The sequence below is a fragment of the Sinocyclocheilus anshuiensis genome, unplaced genomic scaffold (genome assembly GCF_001515605.1).
Source record: "Sinocyclocheilus anshuiensis isolate Anshui unplaced genomic scaffold, SAMN03320099.WGS_v1.1 scaffold637, whole genome shotgun sequence".
In the NCBI taxonomy this organism is placed as follows: Eukaryota; Metazoa; Chordata; class Actinopteri; order Cypriniformes; family Cyprinidae; genus Sinocyclocheilus; species Sinocyclocheilus anshuiensis.
In genome coordinates, this window is record NW_015539816.1 from 2,177,272 (window position 1) to 2,198,181 (window position 20,910).

At 34.6% G+C, this 20,910-nt stretch overlaps 1 protein-coding gene across 6 annotated transcripts in view; it reads right to left on the reverse strand.

Annotated features, from left to right (window-relative positions):
- The window catches only part of LOC107683961 (circadian locomoter output cycles protein kaput-like), a 48,361-nt gene that overhangs the window by 7,249 nt on the left and 20,202 nt on the right, over positions 1 to 20,910 (reverse strand). For 5 of the 6 annotated variants that reach the window (XM_016480062.1, XM_016480061.1, XM_016480064.1 and 2 more), the window contains 11 exons: positions 18,387 to 18,439; positions 17,200 to 17,434; positions 16,928 to 17,015; positions 5,958 to 6,017; positions 5,279 to 5,427; positions 3,531 to 3,622; positions 3,327 to 3,416; positions 2,365 to 2,485; positions 2,072 to 2,185; positions 674 to 792; positions 269 to 351 (listed from right to left, as the gene is read on the reverse strand). In XM_016480062.1, the coding sequence (XP_016335548.1) occupies positions 269 to 351; positions 674 to 792; positions 2,072 to 2,185; positions 2,365 to 2,485; positions 3,327 to 3,416; positions 3,531 to 3,622; positions 5,279 to 5,427; positions 5,958 to 6,017; positions 16,928 to 16,947 (848 nt within the window). In that variant the 5' untranslated portion in view covers positions 16,948 to 17,015; positions 17,200 to 17,434; positions 18,387 to 18,439. The remainder of the gene's footprint in view (positions 1 to 268; positions 352 to 673; positions 793 to 2,071; positions 2,186 to 2,364; positions 2,486 to 3,326; positions 3,417 to 3,530; positions 3,623 to 5,278; positions 5,428 to 5,957; positions 6,018 to 16,927; positions 17,016 to 17,199; positions 17,435 to 18,386; positions 18,440 to 20,910) is intronic. The other variant, XM_016480063.1, reaches the window with a different exon arrangement.

Consider the following 20,910-nt stretch of genomic DNA (forward strand, 5'->3'; position numbering starts at 1 on the left):
ACACTGACATAGTGATGTATCAGTACAGCCATGAAATCAGAGATCCTCTCCTTGAAATCCAATCGCAAGAGGTCACAGGTGACACATTCTATCCAGAGTAAAATCTTGCCTGACCTCTAGTGATCCGATCACCTGAGACAGATAATATCCAGGCCTAAGTGAAACTAACTAGCAGAGGTACTCTAGTTTTCCTGGAGAGGGAAGGTGATGTGTGTGTGCTTGACGATGAGCTCACAAAAACAGTCGTGAGAACAGATGAAGTTTGTACCTGTGGTCCAAGAAGAGGAATTTCCACTCTAAACTGTGTCTGGAGGTGAATTCCTCATTGGGCTCCTCCACAGTACACATTTCCTGTGGAACAGAGGTTATAAACAAGAGTGTTCTTTCTTATAAGCACATCTAGCAGACAAAAAACGAGAACAGAAACCAAGTGACCTACTTCTCACACTGAGTGTTATGCATGCTGGTCATTTATCAGTGTGTTCAAAAAGGCAATTCTTGCACAAACATGTACAGTGTCTATCAACACGCCCACACACATACATACATTCACCCCGTGTCATGATGAATATGTACACAACAGATCTCACTGAGGTTGTCACTGTCCGTCAGGCAAATATTAGAAGTCACAGGACCAATGAGAAGGTGCCAAGTCGGCTTTGGCTCAACCTACCTTGATAAACTGAGGCTTGGCTAACCTCACAGTTGCTATGAAACACACTCGGTCTTCGAACATGGGCCTCAGCGATCGCTGGATCACTCCCTCAAAGCAGTTACGTGTTGAGTTAGGCACTACAGAGGAAAAGACAAGCAAATCTTCATGAATGGAAGTGTTTTGAGAGAAAATAAGCAATAAGCTTATTTTCTTTAGCCTACCACTAGGGGGCAGCACCTGCGAGGAAACGTCAAATACTAAATATTAATTCAGGTATAAGAAACTCTTTTTGTATCGAAAACAGTACATTTCTGCAGTGTTGATTTTAAGACATAGCTTGTCTTTTGACAAAAATGTTGAATGCTGGAAAAAAAAAGTGACATTTAGTCTATCTTGTTCAATATCATGTTCATTCTTTCATTCATTTTTAGTCCATTTTACACTCACTGATATTAATAATAATAATAATAGAAAATTAAATATGATCATTGTTCTTTTTATTATTATTTAGAGGAATTAATTTAAAGCCATACCTGTCACAAGTTAAATTACCATTCAAAAAAATTTTTTTTTTTAAAGAATTAATACTACCCTTTAAACTGGTCAAAAGTGACAGTAAACACGTTTATATTTATACAAAAAAATTTGTAATAATGTTAACAAAATGAAAAAAAAAAAAAAAACCGTTTTCAACACTGATAATAATAATAAATGTATTAAGTATCTTGAGCATCAAATCAGCGAATTAGAAGGATCATAAATAATCTACAAAAATAGTATTAAAAATAGTTTTGCAAAAGGTTGAAAATGTATCAAACTATGACAAATTGAACTTTTCCACCATTAAACAATTATTAGTTAACTTTTCAAGCATACAAAGCATTTATTAACCTGAACTCCTGAAATAGAATGTAAAGAGTATCCTAATGTATTATCTATTTTAATTAAAATGGTTTAATTATCATCACGGTGACTTTTTCATCTCATCTAATCTTTATTGTTGATAAATTCACTGACAGCATTAAACATTCCTGTATTTATTGTATATATTATTCTATATTATTTAAAGGTTCAAATACTCCCTCATCAACTACTGTATAATTAAGTCTATTTGTAGGTCGATTCCCCTGAAAAGTGTAAACACAGCGGCTCAGTACATATAACAATATATACAATTATATGTACTGATGCCTGTCAAATGGTCACAAACGGTCAACTTTCCATCTCAAAATCTGGGTCAGAAGCCTGTTTCTTTGGCACACTGGCTTTTCGCAACACTTCCTATTCAAATAATGATCCTTGCTCCATCTACTCTCATAAGAAGCACAAGCAATCAAGCACTTGGCTGGGTAATTCAATAAATGGATCCATATGAAAGACTCGGCTGATGCTGCAGGCACTCGTCCCGACACTCACCAGTGTTGAGGGACTTAAAGTTTCCGATGAACTTGACATACTCATAAACGGGCGGCTCTTTCGGGTCGATCGTGCCCCGGAGCATGTGGCAACAGAACTCTAACTGGTTCTTTGCTGCAGGGAAGCAAACAAAACAAAACAAAAACAAGACAACAGCATTAATGAGCTCTTGTCTAGTGATCTGTGCTCAAAGAAATGAGACAATAACAAAGAGAGAGACAGACCATAATAATTTTTTGGTCATGATGAGATGATAAAGGTGTAAAAACAGCATGTTTGAGAGGGGTTCTTACTTTTTAGGTAGTCTGGGGTGAGGGTCTCTCCCTCCAGCATGTGTGTGGATAGAGCTTTATACACCTCTGAGTGCTCACCCAGTGGAAGGAAATTCAACAGATTCTGATCCACAAGATCAGACTGAAAACACAACAACAGACACAGTCAGTATCTCTCATACTTACACAGTAAAACTGTTCACATGCATAGCTAGTGGCTGCAGAGTTGTTGTGGTAACAAATGCATGGATGCAATATCAAACACTGTATTCATATCAGAATTGTGATACTGCTCATTTGAATATGGCGTATATTCATATAATATATAATATAGCGGTCGCTGAAGCCCAGTCCACTCTCATTGAAAATGAATTATGTTTGGTTACTTTGTATCTGCAAATTGCTGTCAGTGTGGTTAGGTTAAGAGGTTAGGAGTATACAAATAGTAGTTTAGAAATGTCATCAAATTAATTATTAGATTCAATATTTGCTTTAATATTTTTAGTCGCTGATTAATTTAGCGACCTAACATTTCACATTAAGTTATTTTGAGCTATTTTTCTAAAAAGTAACACAACCATTCAAAAGTTTTGGGTTAGTATGATTTTTTTTTTTTTTTTTTTAGATATACATTTTTTATTCATCAACAATGCATTAAATTAGTCAAACGTGACAGTAAAGCATTCATAATGTTCCAAAATATGTCAAAAGTTCTTTGGAATTTTCATTTTAGCAAAGAATCCTGAAAAAAAAAAAAAATGTATTACCCTTTTCAGCATTGATAATAATAAAAAATGTTTCACGAGCACCAAATCAGCATATTAGAATGATTCGGAGTAATAGCTGCTAAAAATTCAGCTTTGCCATCTCAGGAATAAACACATTTTAAAACATATATAGAACAGAAACTGTTATTTTAAATTGTAATAATATTTGACTAATTTTACTGTAATTTTGTTTAAATAAATGCAGTGTGTTCATACAGGTAGATGTTCTAATAAAGACGTGACACTTTCTGAGACGTAGATTATGTTTCCATCTGTCATGATGCCCAAAAAGAAGCCATCTAGAGCCTAAAAAATAAAGCAAATGAAGAATATCAATAATTCTGCAGTTTTAGTGTTTACTGAATGAATACACATAAGTAGGGGGTTTAGGCAAATGTGTATGTATGAGTAAGTCCTCACCTCCAGCATCAGCTGTGTGAACTCCTCATTGCTAAGGAAAGGCGGCTTCCAGTCCTGACGGATTTCACTCGACTCGGACTGTGCGGCAATTTCTGATGGAAAGACAATACAAACAAGACTGAGGTTTCAAATCCTGGACAAAGAACTAAAACATACAAGCTTTATTTCATCAGGTTAATATACTAAATACCTTATTTATTTATAAATATTTACTTTATATATATAATAGAACATAATTATGTACCTTGTAATATCAGCCACCTAATACAGAATATTTCAGTTGTTTCTATTTTGAATTTGTTTTGCATTCCAGGTTTCTCAAGTTCTCAAATTGCGTTTGCGGAAAGCGCTTGAGAAACAGTGTCTCTTATGCGGCTCGGTACACTTTCAACTCGTTTTTTAGTCTCGAGCGAGACTGTACGACATTCACATGATTTGACTGATTTTTATGTAGAAAGGGCGACAGCACACCGCATTAAAAGAAATGATCATTCATGTTTTCATAAACGCTGGCCAAATTCAAAAACGAAACTAAAATTAAATCATCTTTGAGAGCAAGAGGGCCCCCTGGTGTTTCGGGGGCCCTACGCAGCTTGCGTATTTTGCGTATAGGGAGGATCGGCTCTGAATATAATATTATCACTTTTATCTTTTAATATATTTTATTAATTTTATAATATTTTTATTTGCTATTACATTCAGTTTTCTAAAAGTTTTTAGCACTGCACCAAACTGTTCAATCTCTGTCCAGCACACACACCACATTTAGAAATGACATCATCCATAAAAATTATGCCAAATGGAATCTGTCCAAATTTGTTTACTTTTTTTTTTTGCTGTTGTCTGTACAATCTTTTGTGAAGACTGTTGTACTAATAATTGAATGAGCTACCACTTTTTGTCTACTATTGTCTTATTGATTTCAGAAATACCCACTCCTATATGTTGAGTGAAAAAAGCATACTGTGGTGGAGGTTTCACATGCCATTTTATATATAATCAGACGGCTCCTTCCTGTCTAAGTGGGCGGCTCTTGGCTAGAATTCATCAATAGTAAACAGTATGGCTTGTGAAATCAACTTAAAGGGATAATGCACTTATAAGTCTGCGATCCGCCGTAAAGCAAGAAGAAGAAGACGCAACGCGCCGGCTGAAGAAGACGACGCGAACATGCTCAGGACAGTTAGGACATTGCAGTAAATCAGAGGTAAAAAAACTATATAAATACTGTTCAGTTTCTTGCACAGACCGATCGTTTCATGTCTTTACACATCAATGTAATGTCACGAGCTGCAGGGTTTAATTTGGTTTTGTTTGTGTATGTTTTTTTTTAATTCAAAGCCGTGATTCCCATTCACTTCCATTATATGACTGACAGACTGCAACGGTTTGAGTTAAAAATCTTTGTTTGTGTTCTACTGAAGAAACAAAGTCACCTACATCTTGGATGCCCTGGGGGTAAGCAGATACACATCAAATTTTCATTTTTGGGTGAACAATCCCTTTAAGTCACAGAAACCATAATTGATTGTAAAATATGAAAATAAAATGAAATAAAATTTTTCTCTGTAATCGTTTCATTTTCTGTAGTATTTAAATGCATACTATTGCACCAATTTAGTTAACTACATCTTTGCTTTTTTCCTCAATATTTTCCTTTTAGGCAATGAAAATATAGAATTTACTTTCATTTTCGTAAAAAAGTTGACAAATTTGGTTACGATTATTTGGTATGGCACTGCAGTAACCTTTGTGCTTGCGCAGGAAGTCGATGCTCTTCTGTAGGATGGTAGACTTGTCCATCTTGCGGGTGTTGCCTGGCAGCATGGTGCCCAGTTCCTTGATGAGCACATTGAACTGGTCTCGCCTCTTCTTCTCCGACTTGTTCCTAGAAACTCTGTAGGTGGAAAAACAAGAGGTGGAAAATTCCAGTGGAAATCAATTGCTGACTTCCAGATAATAGAGTAATAACATAATTTAATCGCTATTTCAGAAGTTTTCGAAGTCACAGTTAAGCACTAAAATACACATCATCTTTTAATTATCTTAAATTCTACAATTTACTCAAAATGATAATGGGACGCTATCTAATCTGAGAAAAATCTGGCAGTGCTGAGAGAAACCATTTCACGGTTCTGTGACTGTATACAGAAAATGAGGGTGAATCTGTGCACTCAGGTTTAAACAGTCATAACTAGGTCACACTTAAGTTTCTATTCCTGGTGCAAAACCACTTTAGATCTACTACCATGAAAAAGGACTTGTCTATACAATCCTCTGGTGTAATAAATCATGTTTAAACCACTCTTGCATGAGATAAAGGAATAAAGGGTTGGCTCATAACAGGAGTTCGACTCAAGGTAAAAGAAAGGAAATTCCCGTTGAGGAATCATAATAATAATCATAATGTTTTGCTTGTCTAATTACCTTTTTGCTTTGTCCTTCTCATCTTCTTCCATCAACCCATCAAAGATGCTGCTGTCATCCCTGAAAAGAGAGCCATAGTAAAAGAGATTAGGCCAGCTTGACCAATGCGAGCTCTGCGAGTTGCCAATTAAAAGACAGTTTCACTCCTCATCTGTTCCAGTGTTTGTAATCACAACAGCATTCATTATGTTAACATTTTAATATTTGAGGCTGAACCATTTATTCAAAGGGATTGTCTCTCGAAAATTAGCAAGGCACCGAGGCTTTCAATCTTCAAAAAGGACACAATAAGTCTAAAGTCATATATATGATAGTTTTGTGAGAGTTTAAATCATTATTTGCTAATAGTGAATCTTCAAGGCAGTGTTATTTTAGTATCATTTAGATAGTTTTATTAATATTTTTAAAAACAATTCTGTTTTCAATTTAATAATTTTAATAATCTTCATTTTAACATTAAACAATTTTGTTGCGTGTTGTCATTTGTATTAGTTTTTATGCATTTTTATTTCAGAATTACTTTTATACTTACTTTAGTGTATCAATTTAAACTAAAAAAAATGGCATGCTGTCTGGCAAATAGCTGAAATAAAATAAATTTAAATACATTTCTTTTTATTTCAAGTAACTTTTATTGCTTTTTATTGTTTTAAGTAACTTTTTTTGTGATTTTAGTTTTTCATTTACTGTTAAAAAATTACTCATATGTTATTCCAAACACATAAGACCAAAATTCTGAACTGAAGCTTCAAGAAGCTTCATAAAGACATAGTAAAACTAATCCACATGAATCAAACACTTTAATCCAAGGCTTCTGAAGAGACACAATGACTTTATATGATGATTATATGATTCTATGACTTTATATATGACCATACTTAATTTAGGATTTCATTCACATATACACCTTTAGAAGCTGTTGGAATGAACTTTCAGTGGAGAGACAAAAATCTCTTAGGTTTCATTGTGTATCGAAGATAAACAAAAGTCTTATGTGTGTGGAATGACATGAGGGTGAGTAACTGATAACAGAATTTACCTCTTTATCTCTTTAACTGCTGAAACTGAATCATTGAGTCAGAACTAAAGAACCGGTTTTGTGAACTGCATCGACAGATTCACTGAAAAGATCCAACTCAAAAGAACAATTCATTCCTGAATCAAATATTGTTGACAAACCTTTCTGTTCCCATTCATTGTAATTGCATGGAAAAGAGCGACTCAAACAATCTCCAACATTTTGTTTCTCACAGAAAAAATACAATCACACAGGTTTGGAACCACATGAGGGTGAGTAAATGAGCAAATGAATGAGGAAAATGTGCAAGCCTTTTCTTTTGACACCCCACAATATTTAATTATAATCAGATCATGCAATAAATCATTGATTAAGCCGGCAGTAGGTCAGCGGCAGAGGTGGATATAAAGGCCTGTAGGGGCGCTGTGTGTGTCAGTATATATTTAGATACCCAGTGTTCTCTGACTCAGCCGCTTTGAGAGCACAAGACAGAAAACGAGACCAGCTGGTCATGGCAAGGGAACTGAAATCAGTTTGTAACGGTTGTGATTGGGCTTTGATTTCATGACTGATGTCACAGCAGCTTCTCAGCTCCAAAGTAGTATGGGTTTGAAATGACAAGGGGTTGAGTAAATGGCAGCTTTAATTTCTGGATGAGCTCTTTAAGGTCATCTCAACACGACACAATATTTTTTGTCTTTTTTAGCCTTGAGATAATTGGTCTTTTGCACAGGGTGTACAAAATGTGCGTCTGTCTCTGGAAGCGCAGAGATCACAATGACCTTTCATTTGGTGCGTGCAAGTACAGTGATGCACGCACACGATCGAATGAGTGTTTTTATGTGTGCGAGACGAGATGCAAGTCAACCGTATGAATGTGTATTTGCAAAGTTGCGAGATTAAAGAGTGCAAACAACAGGCTGGGTAAATAAAACAGTATGCATTTTGCTCTGCCACTGGGTGTCCATTACCACAATTTTACATAAACAATTCAGAGTTTTCCTCAGTCCATTTGCATCAAGGGTTGTGGGTGTGTGACTACGTGTTTGCATAAGGAAGCACCCGCTTCCATATTCATATTCAATAATGCCATATTATATGGTCAGTTTTATTGCTGTATGTGAAAACTGCATTTTCAATTAAAATATGAAGTGACACAGGAAATAGAAAAAGAAAATAAAGGGAAAAATAAAGAAAACAATGTCTAACATCTATTGCTAAGTACAAAAAATACATTGACGTCAACTGATTTGGCTGCCAAACAAAAAGATATTTATATCTGCGCTATGAAATTCAAAGCCATCTGCTCGAAACGGTGGGCGCGTACAATACGAGGAGGTAAGATTGGCTAACAATTTAATTAGGACAATTAAGAGAAAAGGAGCCAGAAATTGCCATTATATTTCATATTTCCTCAATTTCAGTTTGTCCTTGGAAAAAAAAAAGTCGTAAGCCAATAGGCCTTAGTTTACACTAGTTTGGGGTTGGTAATTACTTAATTCTTTAATCTCACTTGTGCTCATCAAGTCTTTATTTGCTCAAAAATAAAAAATAAAAATCAGTACAGTTGAAAATAACCGATTTCTATTTTATCACATTTTAAAATGTAATTTATTCCTGTGATGGCCAAGCTGAATTTTCAGCATCATTATTCCAGTCTTCAGTGTCACATGATCCTTCAGAAATCATACTAATATGCTGATTTGCTGCTCAAGAAACATTTATTATTACCAATTTTGAAAAGTTGAAAAGTGGTGCTGCCTAATATTTTTGAGGAAACCTTTTTTTTTTTTTGCAGGATTCTTCGACGAAAGCATTTATTTGAAATAGAAATCTTTTGTATCATTATAAATGTCTGTCATCAATTTAATCGATTTAAAATACATATTTGATTAATTGTATTAATTCTTTGCTATTTGCTATTGCAAAAGGCATAAACATATATTCTAGTGAGATTTTTTTATTGGACAAAAAACTGGACATGCCCATAAGTGCAAGATGGGTCATCAATATTTTTAGTGCATTTTGTTAGACGACAAAGACTGTACAGTATATATTACATGCATATACTGTATATGCTGAAGCACACTAGCATATAAGATATCAATTCATTCGTCACAAACAGAAAAGATGACACATATTCGTTGAACATAACATGCATTTAGTACATTTTCCAGCCTTGGAGCCAGAATCCCATCACGTTATGTACGAAATGCAAATGAATGCTTCAGTTGCATATTAAGCCTCACACTCAACTTTCAACATCATTCGCCTCCAAATGCGTCACCGCATCTGCCACTACAGCCTCGTGCATGACTCGCTGCCAGGATAAGAGCATGTGTATCGGCTCACGACTCTGAATGACCCCATTCCACACCTGTCTTTAAGCTTAAAGTTGCTCAATCTAAAAGACCCTCCGCACAGTGACAGCACACACACACATTAAAGTGAGAGGAGTGCTGTAATTGTTTTGAAGCCACAAACAAGTCTATTAGTCACTGCACACTCATAGTGCAGCATTTTCATTCTCACACAATCTAACATCCACTTGACTGCTTTAGGAACGACTCGTTTTGAAAATGCAGATTTCTGTATACTTAAACGGAGCTCGTTTGAACAATTAGAAGCAGAAAAATATGATGACCTACATTTATACTACAAAAACAATGCAGTGTTTGTGTAACATTTCTCCATTCTCTCTCCGACACACGCACATAGAGGATGTGGATGGCAGATCATTAACTTTAATAGTGTTTGTGTTGTGAGAGAGACTGAGCGACTGTTTTTGTCACTAGTCTGCTATCTTCCTGACTCCTGTGAGGCAAATACACCAACCCTACGACCACAACAATGCAATAAAGATGTTTCAGAGGACAGTATTGATCACTAAGTATACACATAGGCTCAATGTGTGCTGAATTAGCCTTGATGTTTATTATCAAATGTAAAGGTTGCTATAGATTGTTAAAAAGAAGAGTATATCTTATAGAGAGGTATCAATTCCTGGCATTGGCAAATATTAAGAGCCAATATTTGGAGCAGGACTCAAAAAAGGAAAAAAAAAAATATATATATTTCAGCAGTTTGCCACATAAAGTACACTTTGCTAAACTAATACAGGAAAAGTGGGACAGTTCCTGATAATTTATCATAGCCATTGTTTTTAATGTTGTCAATTGTCAATTACCCATACTCATTTAGAATAAATGGTCACCTAAATATTATTATATTTATTTATTTAAACAACATTTATTCACTAAGAATGCATTAAATTGATCAACAATGACAGTAAAGACATCTATAATGTTAGAAAAATTATTCTATTTTAAATAAATTATGTTCTATTCAACTTTCTATTTCCAAAACAATATTAAGCAGCACAACTGTTTTCAACACTGATAATAATAAATAATAAAAAGTGTTTTTTGAGCAGCAAATCAGCAGTTTGAATTATTTCTGAATGATCACGTGACACTGAATAGTGGAGCAATGATGCTGAAAATTCAGCTTTGCCATCACAGAAATAAATTACATTTTAAAATGGGATAAAATAGAAAACAGTTATTTTAAATTGTTATAATATTTCACAATATTTCTGCTTTTACTGTATTCTTGTATTCTACTATTTTTGATCAATTTAATGCAGACTCTGTGAGCATAAAAGACGTTCAAAGTCATTTCAAAAACATTTTAAAAATCGTACTGAACAGTTTGAATGATAGTGTACTCACTCTCATGTGGATCCAAACATATATATCTTTTTTCTTCTGTGGAAAACAGAACTTTTTTTTTTGTTTTACGTTCCCATATTTTTTGTCCGTAAAATGAAAGTCCACTGTTGACTTTTGGACCCCATAGACTTTTATTGTATGGACAAAATGGGTTGAAGCATTCATAAATTACCTCAGTCATGACATTTATTCATGTAAGTAATGTATACATAACTCAATAAAGCTTAAGTGTCCTAGTTGATCTGGTTTAGTTTATCTTTATAATTTTATTCGAGAGTTTTTAAAGCAGCCCAGAACTGTTCAACACACATCTGACCTAGATTTGCTCAACAAAATGTTTATCAGTGAAAATCAGAGATGTGGACTTGAGACTCCTGACTTGAACTCAAGTCACAATGTTGATATCCTATTGCTTGGCAAACATTATATTTAAGACTAACATTTGCCAGTTAGTTTTGAAGTTGGAGACTGACTTCCCCCAAGTTGCTGTCAGATGGTGTTTGGAAAGTGTCAAATATGTGTATGGGGGAAAAATATCAGATATGACACTTCAAAACATCATTAAGAAAGAACAATGTAAATGTCTGAAGAAATTTGGTTGTAAAAACAAGAAAAGATGTGTGATAAGTTCATAATGCTGGAATGTACAGCAATGAGTCCAATGGATAATTGGACTCACTGAGACTAAGTTCTGAGTTACATTTAATCTCATGTGTTGCTCTACTGATATTGTTTTATGTATACTTATATTTATACACATACTTATATTTTAGCATATTTTAATACTTAAACCTGACATTAAACATGACAATTTTCCATGATAACTAAGAATTAATGACAGTCAAAACCAGAGAACCTTAACTAACAAACTGTGACGTGTCCCAAATTCAGGCAGAAATGTATTCATAAAAGTTAACACAGCTTTGTAGACATTAACAAAGGCAATCATGATGGTAGGTGTCACTGCATGGTGAGGTCTAAACTTATCTGCTAGCACTATAAGGGTTTTAGTAGTTGCACTTTGGCTTAACTGTACAACAGGTAAGACCAGTCTCATCACGTCAGGAGGCGAGGATGAGAGTGCATTGCTTACCACTTTATAAAAAAGTGATTACAAACTTGGTTTGAACTTCAACTAAAAATGCGATTATGAAAATTAAAGGGGTCATATGATGCGATTTCAGTTTTTCCTTTCTCTTTGGAGTGTTACAAGCTCTTGGTGCATAAAGAAGATCTGTAAAGTTGCAAAGACTAAAGTCTCAAATCCAAAGAGATATTCTTTATAAAAGTTAAGTCAACCACACCCTCCTAAAACGGCTCGTTCTAACACGCCCCCACATGTCTACATCACAATGTGGGAAGATTTGCATAACGCCGCCCAAATGTTCACGCAAAGAAAGGCGGCGTAACTTTTATTCTCACTGTAGTATTGTTGTTGTTGCCGCCGCCACCATGTTGTGGAGTCGCTGTGTGTTTCGGCCAACCGTATGTATGTGTGTGGTCAATCACAGCAGACCTCGCTTTTTCAGAACGATGAGCTTTGTAAAAATCGACGCGTTTCAGAAAGGCGGGGCATAGAGGAGAAACACTAATGTACAGTATGTGGAAAATAATGTTTTTTTTTAACCTTAAACCGCATAAACACATTGCATCACACCAAATACACAACATAATGTTCTTTTTAGCAACATCATATGACCCCTTTAAAGATTTACTAAAGAAAGTATTAGAGTTCAAATGAGGTAAGTTTTGTATCCTTCTCAGTTCTGAGATGAAAAACTTTCATCTACAGAATCTTTAATTATGAATTTTAAAAAAGCAACATCCAATAATTCTGCTTTTCTGATAGCAGGAAACCATATAATACTAAAAATTTGAAAACACAAAATGTACCAGTGTTACAAAATAAAAAGCAAGCACTGCACATTTATTGCGTCTCTGCCGTCAAAATAATAATTAATAATGTGTATAATAAATCTGTAGTTTCTACAGTAAGTTAATAAGTAATTATTTCCTGCAGCAGCTTAAACTTTACATTGTTATTTATAGTTCTATTGTAATTACATTAACATTTAATGTAGACACTAGTTTAAAATGCAACTCAATGCAAACACCCAGTATGCTAAACATAAAATATTCAAAACTTATTATTATGTACTTTTTTTCCACAGAAGTGACATTAAAGAATGACAAATACACAAAAATATTTCAGAAAAAAAACAGGAAAAGGAAAAGTACCTCTAACCCCATGTCAGAGGTGTGGAGCTTCATTTTCACTTGCTGGCTTTTTTTTACTCAAATCAATCAACACAAACTGTGCTTTGTAGAAACACACAGAAGTTTGGTAAAGGTGTTTTTGTAGCTTTGTAGAAACACACAGAAGTTTGGTAAAGGTGTTTTTGTAGCTTTGTAGAAACACACAGAAGTTGTTCTGACAACATAACTGACACCCTGAATTATAAACTACTGTATAAAACAGTTTGTCTACTACAATGGACATCATATAAGTTCAAATTAAATTAGGGATGCATCGATCAGTGACTCAGTGTTGCTTCAAGCGCATCATTCTGCGCACGGGATGCGCATAAGCGCCATGTTTGTGCCGCTCTGTATTGGAGCTTTTCATATTATAATACTTTTGCGCAATGAAAGCTTATTTATAGTGTTTCTTGTTCTGTCCTATGATAGGACAGAACAAGAAAGGCTATTAATAATCTAATGTATAGCACAGTAATGGAGGCAGAAACATATGATAGATAGGACTCCTATCTATCATATGTTGCTGCCTTCATTACTGTGCTATACATTTAAAAGAAATGTCTTTTAATTTTATAGTGTATATTTATATATAAATACATTTATTTGTTTTCATTAAAGTATTTTACAACAATACAAAGAGCAATGTGCAACATTTTACCAGATTTAGTCCTACACTCACTTTTATTTGTTCCCCACTAAATAATGTTATTTCACTAAATGTTTAGATTTTATAAAATTGTGCACTCATTATTTTTCTAGAATACCTTTTGCTGCTAAATTATCCACTAACCTAGTTTATAATAGTATTTTTGTCATAGATAATGATTATTTATTCCATGGTCTGTCTGAACACTGTATTCTGATTGGCTGGCAGGTATGCAGTAAAACCGTTTAAAGGGGTCATATGATGCGATTTCAAGTTTTCCTTTCTCTTTGGAGTGTTACAAGCTGATTGTGCATAGATAAGATCCCTGAAGTTGCAAAGACTAAAGTCTCAAAACCAAAGAGATATTCTTTATCAAAGTTAAGACTCTGCCACGCCCCCCTAAAACGGCTCGTTCTAACACGCCCCCACATATCTACCTCACTGTGTGGAAATATTAGCATAATGCCGCCCAAATGTTCACGCAAAGAAAGAAGGCGTGGTTTCAGTAACCGCAGTTAGTGTTGAAGCAGCCATGTCAGGGACCTACAATAATGTACAGTATTTGAAAAATAATGTGTTTTTTGAACATTAAAGCATGTCAACATATTCTGTTACTCCAAATACACAAAATAATGATCTTTAAAAAAGCATCATATGACCCCTTTAATGCACAGGTAGTTCCAAGTCAGTTTAATCACCGTTCTATATTAATGCGCTGCTTTAATTGATGCTCATAAACCCACACACATCACTTGCACACACACACACACACACACACACACACACACACACACAGAGGGAGCGAGAGAGAGAGAGGTTGGAGATCGCACTGCGCACACACATAAACTTGTCAACGCTTCCCCGCGGTTTTCATTAATAAAATAGCCTAGATACTAGATCGCTACATTATATTCCTCAGCAATGAGGTGTAAAATCGATGTTTTTGAAGTAATTAATTGTTTGTAGAGAGAGACGTGCAGACAGCAGCACGCAGGTAACAACTGTCATCTCTCTCTTTCTCTCTCGATCGATAATTAATTGAAATAAATGCTATAATTCATTCAAATAAATGTGATCTTATTTCATCTCTGTGTCTGATTTGAAGCGGGCAGAATGCTAGAGGTAACTTGCTGTAACTGACGAAAATAACTGTCATTTTTACCCATTCGGTCAATTATTGCACTGCAAAGAGCAATACTAGTTTTAACTTGTCTATAACTTGGCAAATGACCATGGAATAAGCGGGATAATCAACGGCTTGCCGTGCATTTTAGGATTTTAAATGCACTACGTGGAGGCAACTACCCTCCGCTTGATTATTAAAACCGTTGATTATCCCTTACATTTTTTTTCATTTGTTATTTTTCATTTAAATGAAGTATTCTATATTTAGTAGATTGTGTTTTACACACAAAAGAGTGATGATCAGGTCAACACATAGAAGTATAGAAATTCTACATCGATTTAAAAAAAACTGTGCTGGTATCGGATCGGATCGGAATCGGCCGATACTCAGAATTTTCTGGATCAGATCGAATCTGAAAAAATGGTATCGTTGCATCCCTAAATTAAATAAGTTAGAAATTGCTCTGCATTCGATCTAGCTGTGTTTGACCGTGTCCTGAAGGGCCACTTAGAGCTCATGCTGTCTGAGAGATGAGAGGAAGTGCAGCTCTCAAAAATATACAGATTCTCTGAATATGGTAAGAGAATACAGATTGTGCAAGCACTATATGGTCCCTGTTTTCGACCGTAGGTGCCATCTCCAGTTACTTCACCTGAAAACCTTTGAGAGAGGAAAATGGAGCTGCGGCTCTATTCAGTGTGACGGTAATCCATAGATTAGCCTGGAAAATTCCACACCGCTTCCACACAATGGCCCATCTCACTGTCACTCAACAGGCCCGACCAGTTATAGAAGGAAGCCGGGCGCAGTGAGGCTGGCCAGAGTGGGCATGTTTAATGTCATTCCATTCACTGTAGTCACTATAGCAACTGGCCATGGGTGTGTTACATCTGCATGTTAGAGGGAACGAAAGCTGTTTACGCATAAAGATATTAAGATTGTTTAATATGAGCCATCCATCTCAGCTGCAAAGCTTTCTGTGCATCTGCTGTAACTGTAACCATGGCTATGTATGGTGTTGGGCAAAAGATGCTGTCATGAGGGTGCAGGACTGGGACTGCCTTGGTTTCAAATGAACTCGAATATCATTTAACAAAAAAAAAAACTCTGAAAATAATAATGTGGAGAATGGGTGGCAACCCTCTACACACACCTTGGCAATATAATCGCCATTGGCTAGTACATTTTTTTGTTTTTTGCATTTTTACAATTTCAAAAGTAAAAAAAAATGTTGTTTACTTTATTTTTATAACAGTTTTACAAATGAGGGCATCCACAAATTGAGGTTTTTGTCGATTTTGTCAGGCTTTGCTCACTTTTGGGTACAAATTTGTCCCCAAAATATGGTTAAGTAGGTACACACACACACAAGTAAGATTTAGTCGCATATGCGAGTGATTTACTCGCAATGTAGAGGGTTGGGTGGCCGATATGACCAAAATCTTATATCACGGTATGAGTCATTTTATTTCACGATAAAGATATATATATCATGATGCAATTATTCTTGCTATAAATAAGGTCTTTATATCAAATTTTTGATACCATAGAAATTTCATAATTCTTGTCACCAGTGTCAGTATCACAGAAAACTAATATTAGCCTAAATTAAAAAAAAACAAAACAAGCTCACTGAAACAAGTAAACAGTCAGCGATTAAGAATAAGAAACTAATTACAAGCAATAGGACAAAAAAACTACAGTAGAACAAATAAATAAGAAATGCTACATACATTTTATAAAGTTTATATGTAAAAATAGAAATGGATATTTCTTCTTATTAAAATGACAAAATTGATTTAGTCAAGAGCGGTGAGAGATTTTCTCTCTTTTGTTGTTTGATTAACATGAATGACAGACAACTGGAATATTAGACTGCTGTCACTTTAAGAGCTGCCCGGATCCAATATATTGTTACACATTTCTTTCTCAGCTTTCACTGAAGACCTAAATAACTGTGTTTATGAGGATACTTACAAAGACGGCCATTTTGACACATACAAGTGTGCGTATTTAACTATTCAAGGCCTATAAAGCGTGTCTGCCGATATATCGCCCATCCCAAATTTCGAGTTTTTTATTAGTCATTTTATTGTTGTACTGCGCTTTTCTAATATGTGTTGGAGATTGTGGCTATTGTTAACAGAATAATTTCTTCACAGGATGGTTTGGGGTCAACCGAGGACTTACCGGTCTATGCTAGAGGTCATTTTTGTAGTGTGTTCAGGGTCGCAGTTGTAGAGAGAGGATCTTTAAGCGTGAGGTAGACATTTGTAACCTGGGTAAAAAAAAAAAAAACATTTATTTAATGCAATTTAAATTAGGCACACTCTAAATTAATACATAAATAAATGTGGGTTTTAGTGTATAAAAGTGTCTTCTAAATTATTAAATTAAAATGAAACAATGACACAAGAGGAATAAATGCAACAATTCAATAATTAATTCAAAAGCAAACTTACCTCCAGGCCTGCTTGCTCTAAGGAAGGAAGAGAGAAGCTTGCCACAGGATGTAGGATGAGGACAATCGGTGTGCAAGACAGAAGGTGCGTGTGAATATGAATGTTTTTGTGTGCAGGGTCAATCAGAGGACTCTTGAGGTCAAGGTAGAAAAGCCTGCTGTGGGTCTCTGTGGGGTGTATGTGCTTTCAATCGTGTGTGAGACTGGAGGCACCACATGTTAGCACTAGCCACCTCCTAAGAAAAAACAACAACAAAAAAACAGAAAACCTTGCATCATAATTACACATTTTAGAAGTAATAAAAGTCATATGTTTAATATATACTCCTTAAGTAATTTTAACTTAACTTAATGCCTGACCTATAAAACAAAATTGAATAGTTTATTGAACCTTTCAAGAAAAAGATTGCATATGTTTTTTTGTGACCCATTTAGTATGATATAGGACAATATGGAGCTCATACTTGAGAATGAAATAACACCTCAATTTTATTAAGAAGCCAAAACTATGCAAAAATATGCAATTATTTTGGGCAGATGCTGATATATACAAGTTGAAATTTTAATTTCTGAATTAGATTTTTTGTTGTATAGCAGACTACATACATAACATGCATATAAATATCAGTTGTCTGAATATGTCGTGTAAGATGACACTTAAATGCTCAAAGCTCTGTAATTTTAATTGTTGGGGCAAAACATATAATGCAATGCAATGCAATGATTGAAAGATATAGAATTAAACTTTCCTCAAAAGCCTGTTTATCATATTTGATTCTCAAATTGTAAGATTAAGAAAAACAACAACACTGTATGGAATCAAAGTTACTTTACTAACAATATAAAAGTTATTCTTACATTAAATATTTAACAGCAGAACAACATTTGTAGAAAATATACTTTAAGGCCTTTTTTCTGCTAAAAAGTATAGACTGTCAATCAGATGACAGAAGGCATGCAGTAGATGTTGATAATATAGAGAAATTTCTCATATCAAATATTATACAATCTTTATAGGGCTAAGAAGAAATTTTGTAATAATAAAAAAACTAAATTAACATATACATCTTTCCTTTGTAAATAAATGAGTAAGTATAGATGGCAAAAAAAAAAACTGAATTGTAACGTATAAAATATTAATAACTGATTAATTAAATAACTAACTAATTCTGTAAGTAATAAACTTACTCATGTCTTAATAGCAGCAATGCTCCTTAACCACTGTAAATCTGCGCTAAAATCTGAAACACAAACGGAAACAGAAATTAGTCACATAAACAGCTGGCTCCGGAGAAAATGCTTCAATTACACTAGAGAAATAGTAATACATTAACTTAACCGGTACTAAGAAGATTATAATAAAATAAAAACATCTCAATTAATAATAGTAGGTAGGCCTGTCACGATAACAACTTTTTGTTGTGCGATATATTGCCCCAGAAATAATTGCGATAAGCGATTTTATTGTCATTTTAAATACCGTTTTATGCCACCGAATATATAATCATAATGTAACAGCATAATAATGCAAGAAGGCCTACACACTTCCAAATGACAACAAACTTTTAATTTTTAAGAATATTTAGATCATGGAAATTAAGTATCAAAAAAACCTGAATAAACAGTAAATAAAAATGTTCTAACAAAAAGTGCAAAGTAACAAGTAGAAAAAAAGAAAAATGCACAAAGAACTTGTATGGAGACTTTTCCATCTACAGATTTTTCCCTGACCTTCTTTTCTCTGTAAGTTAAGGGTGCACACTATTCCTGAAAAACACAATCCCTACTTAGCAGTCAGATGTTCGTATGCACTAAGGCACAGATCCCTAAACAAGACCATATCTGCAGATGAAACTTTTTTTGTAGAAGCATTTTTTTAAATTTGAACTAACACCTCATGTCTACACCACGTTATGTGCGAGAAGCTGCAAAAGACACATGCGCAAGTGGAATGTACGTGGAAAGTGGTGACATTCATTTTTGAGTAAATATAATGGGTGATATATTGCGTCACCAAAAATTCATGTACATATATTGCGCGATAAGTCGATATATTGATTATTGCGACAGGCCTAATAGTAGGTGTTCAGGTTTCAAGAAAAAAAACATCACTTTGACCCAGTAAGCCTGAGAAGGGTCATGACCTTAAAGTTAAAGTTAAAGGCCCCAAATTCATCATGGTAAACATTCTGCGAAATAAAAAAAAACTGTGCCATACCCAGAATAATGGCTTCATTGAAGCTTAACATTTTCCCCTAGAACTAACAGTTCTGTCCATCCCAAAATAAACTATTCAGCCTACTACTAGATATTTTACAAGGCCACAGATGTTGTGATGTACTGCCAAGCCTGATAGACGACTTGGCAAGACCTTCTCCAAAGATAAACATTCAGTACTGTAAAACCAGGGCCGAAGTTCAGCTGTCATAAGAACAGAACTTATGAGAATATACAGAATTCACTGCACCTTCATTACTAGTTAACTGCAGTTTGATGTTCACGATACTGATCACAGTCTTACATAATTGACATTAACATACCGGGTGTCACCTAGAAATAAAAAGTGTGCCAAAATTGACTAATATGCTCATGTCGTAGTATATATCTGTCCCATTTCCTTCTGTGGAACATAAAAGAAGATATTTTGTTGTGTTTTAACTGTTTTCGTCTATACAATGAAAGTCAGTGGGATCCAAAACAATAGTCTGGCCCTCTTTAATGTGTTCCACAGAAGAAAGAAATGTGCATACATTTATAGTGTTGGTTTCTATTAAATTTGTGTGTTTGCAAAAAATATAAAATTTATTTTACATATATTTCTACTGGGAGTACTTAAATAAATAAATAAATAAATATTATAAAATAAATACAATGAATGATTGAATGATTTTATTATTTATAATTTAATTTGTTCATTTTATTACATAATTAAAATTTAAGAGCACCTCCCATTATGTGGGAGTGCATACATCTTTGTAAAATAAGATTAGGCACTGTCTCTCTCTACAGGAAAACACCCAGCAGGAAAGAATCAGTAAGTGTGAGCTGGCTGAGGCATGATGAAGCTGTAGTACCCTGACAAGTTGCAAGACATGTCCAAGGAAGTGCATGTGTCAAAGGCACACACCCCTGAGGCCAATCTATATATAGCAGTGGTGGTGTGGTATTGCCTTCACTCATATTAGGTTTCCATGTTCCAACAATGATCAATGAGCAACTTATAGAGATGACAGCATCCTGTTCTTTTCATCAAGACAGTCAGAAAGCTAAAAAAATGTGATAAAAAAATGTACACAACTTCACAGACAAAGGTAGCAGCTTTGACCGAGTTTGGTCCTTTAAAAAGCATGTGATCATGATAAAAGTTGGGTCAAAGTGTGTGTGCTTATCAAGATTACTACTATCAGAATACATCAGCTCACAGTCAGTCTAATAGTGTTTTGGTTAATGCCATCAAATATTTAACATTTATCCTGTTTTCATGCATGGTTTGATTGTCTTGTCCAAACCAGAGTTTGAGTCCACCTGATTGCTATCCCAGAATTCACATAAATCTCACATATAAAATGTAATATAAAGCACAGTGTATAAAAAAAGTTAAATATAATAAAATATTGCTGTCTAGGATTGCTATCCCTGAATTCACATTTCTAGGTATGGTTTTTGCTAGTGTGTCACACGAACCAAATGAAACAAGCTCTGATGTCAAATA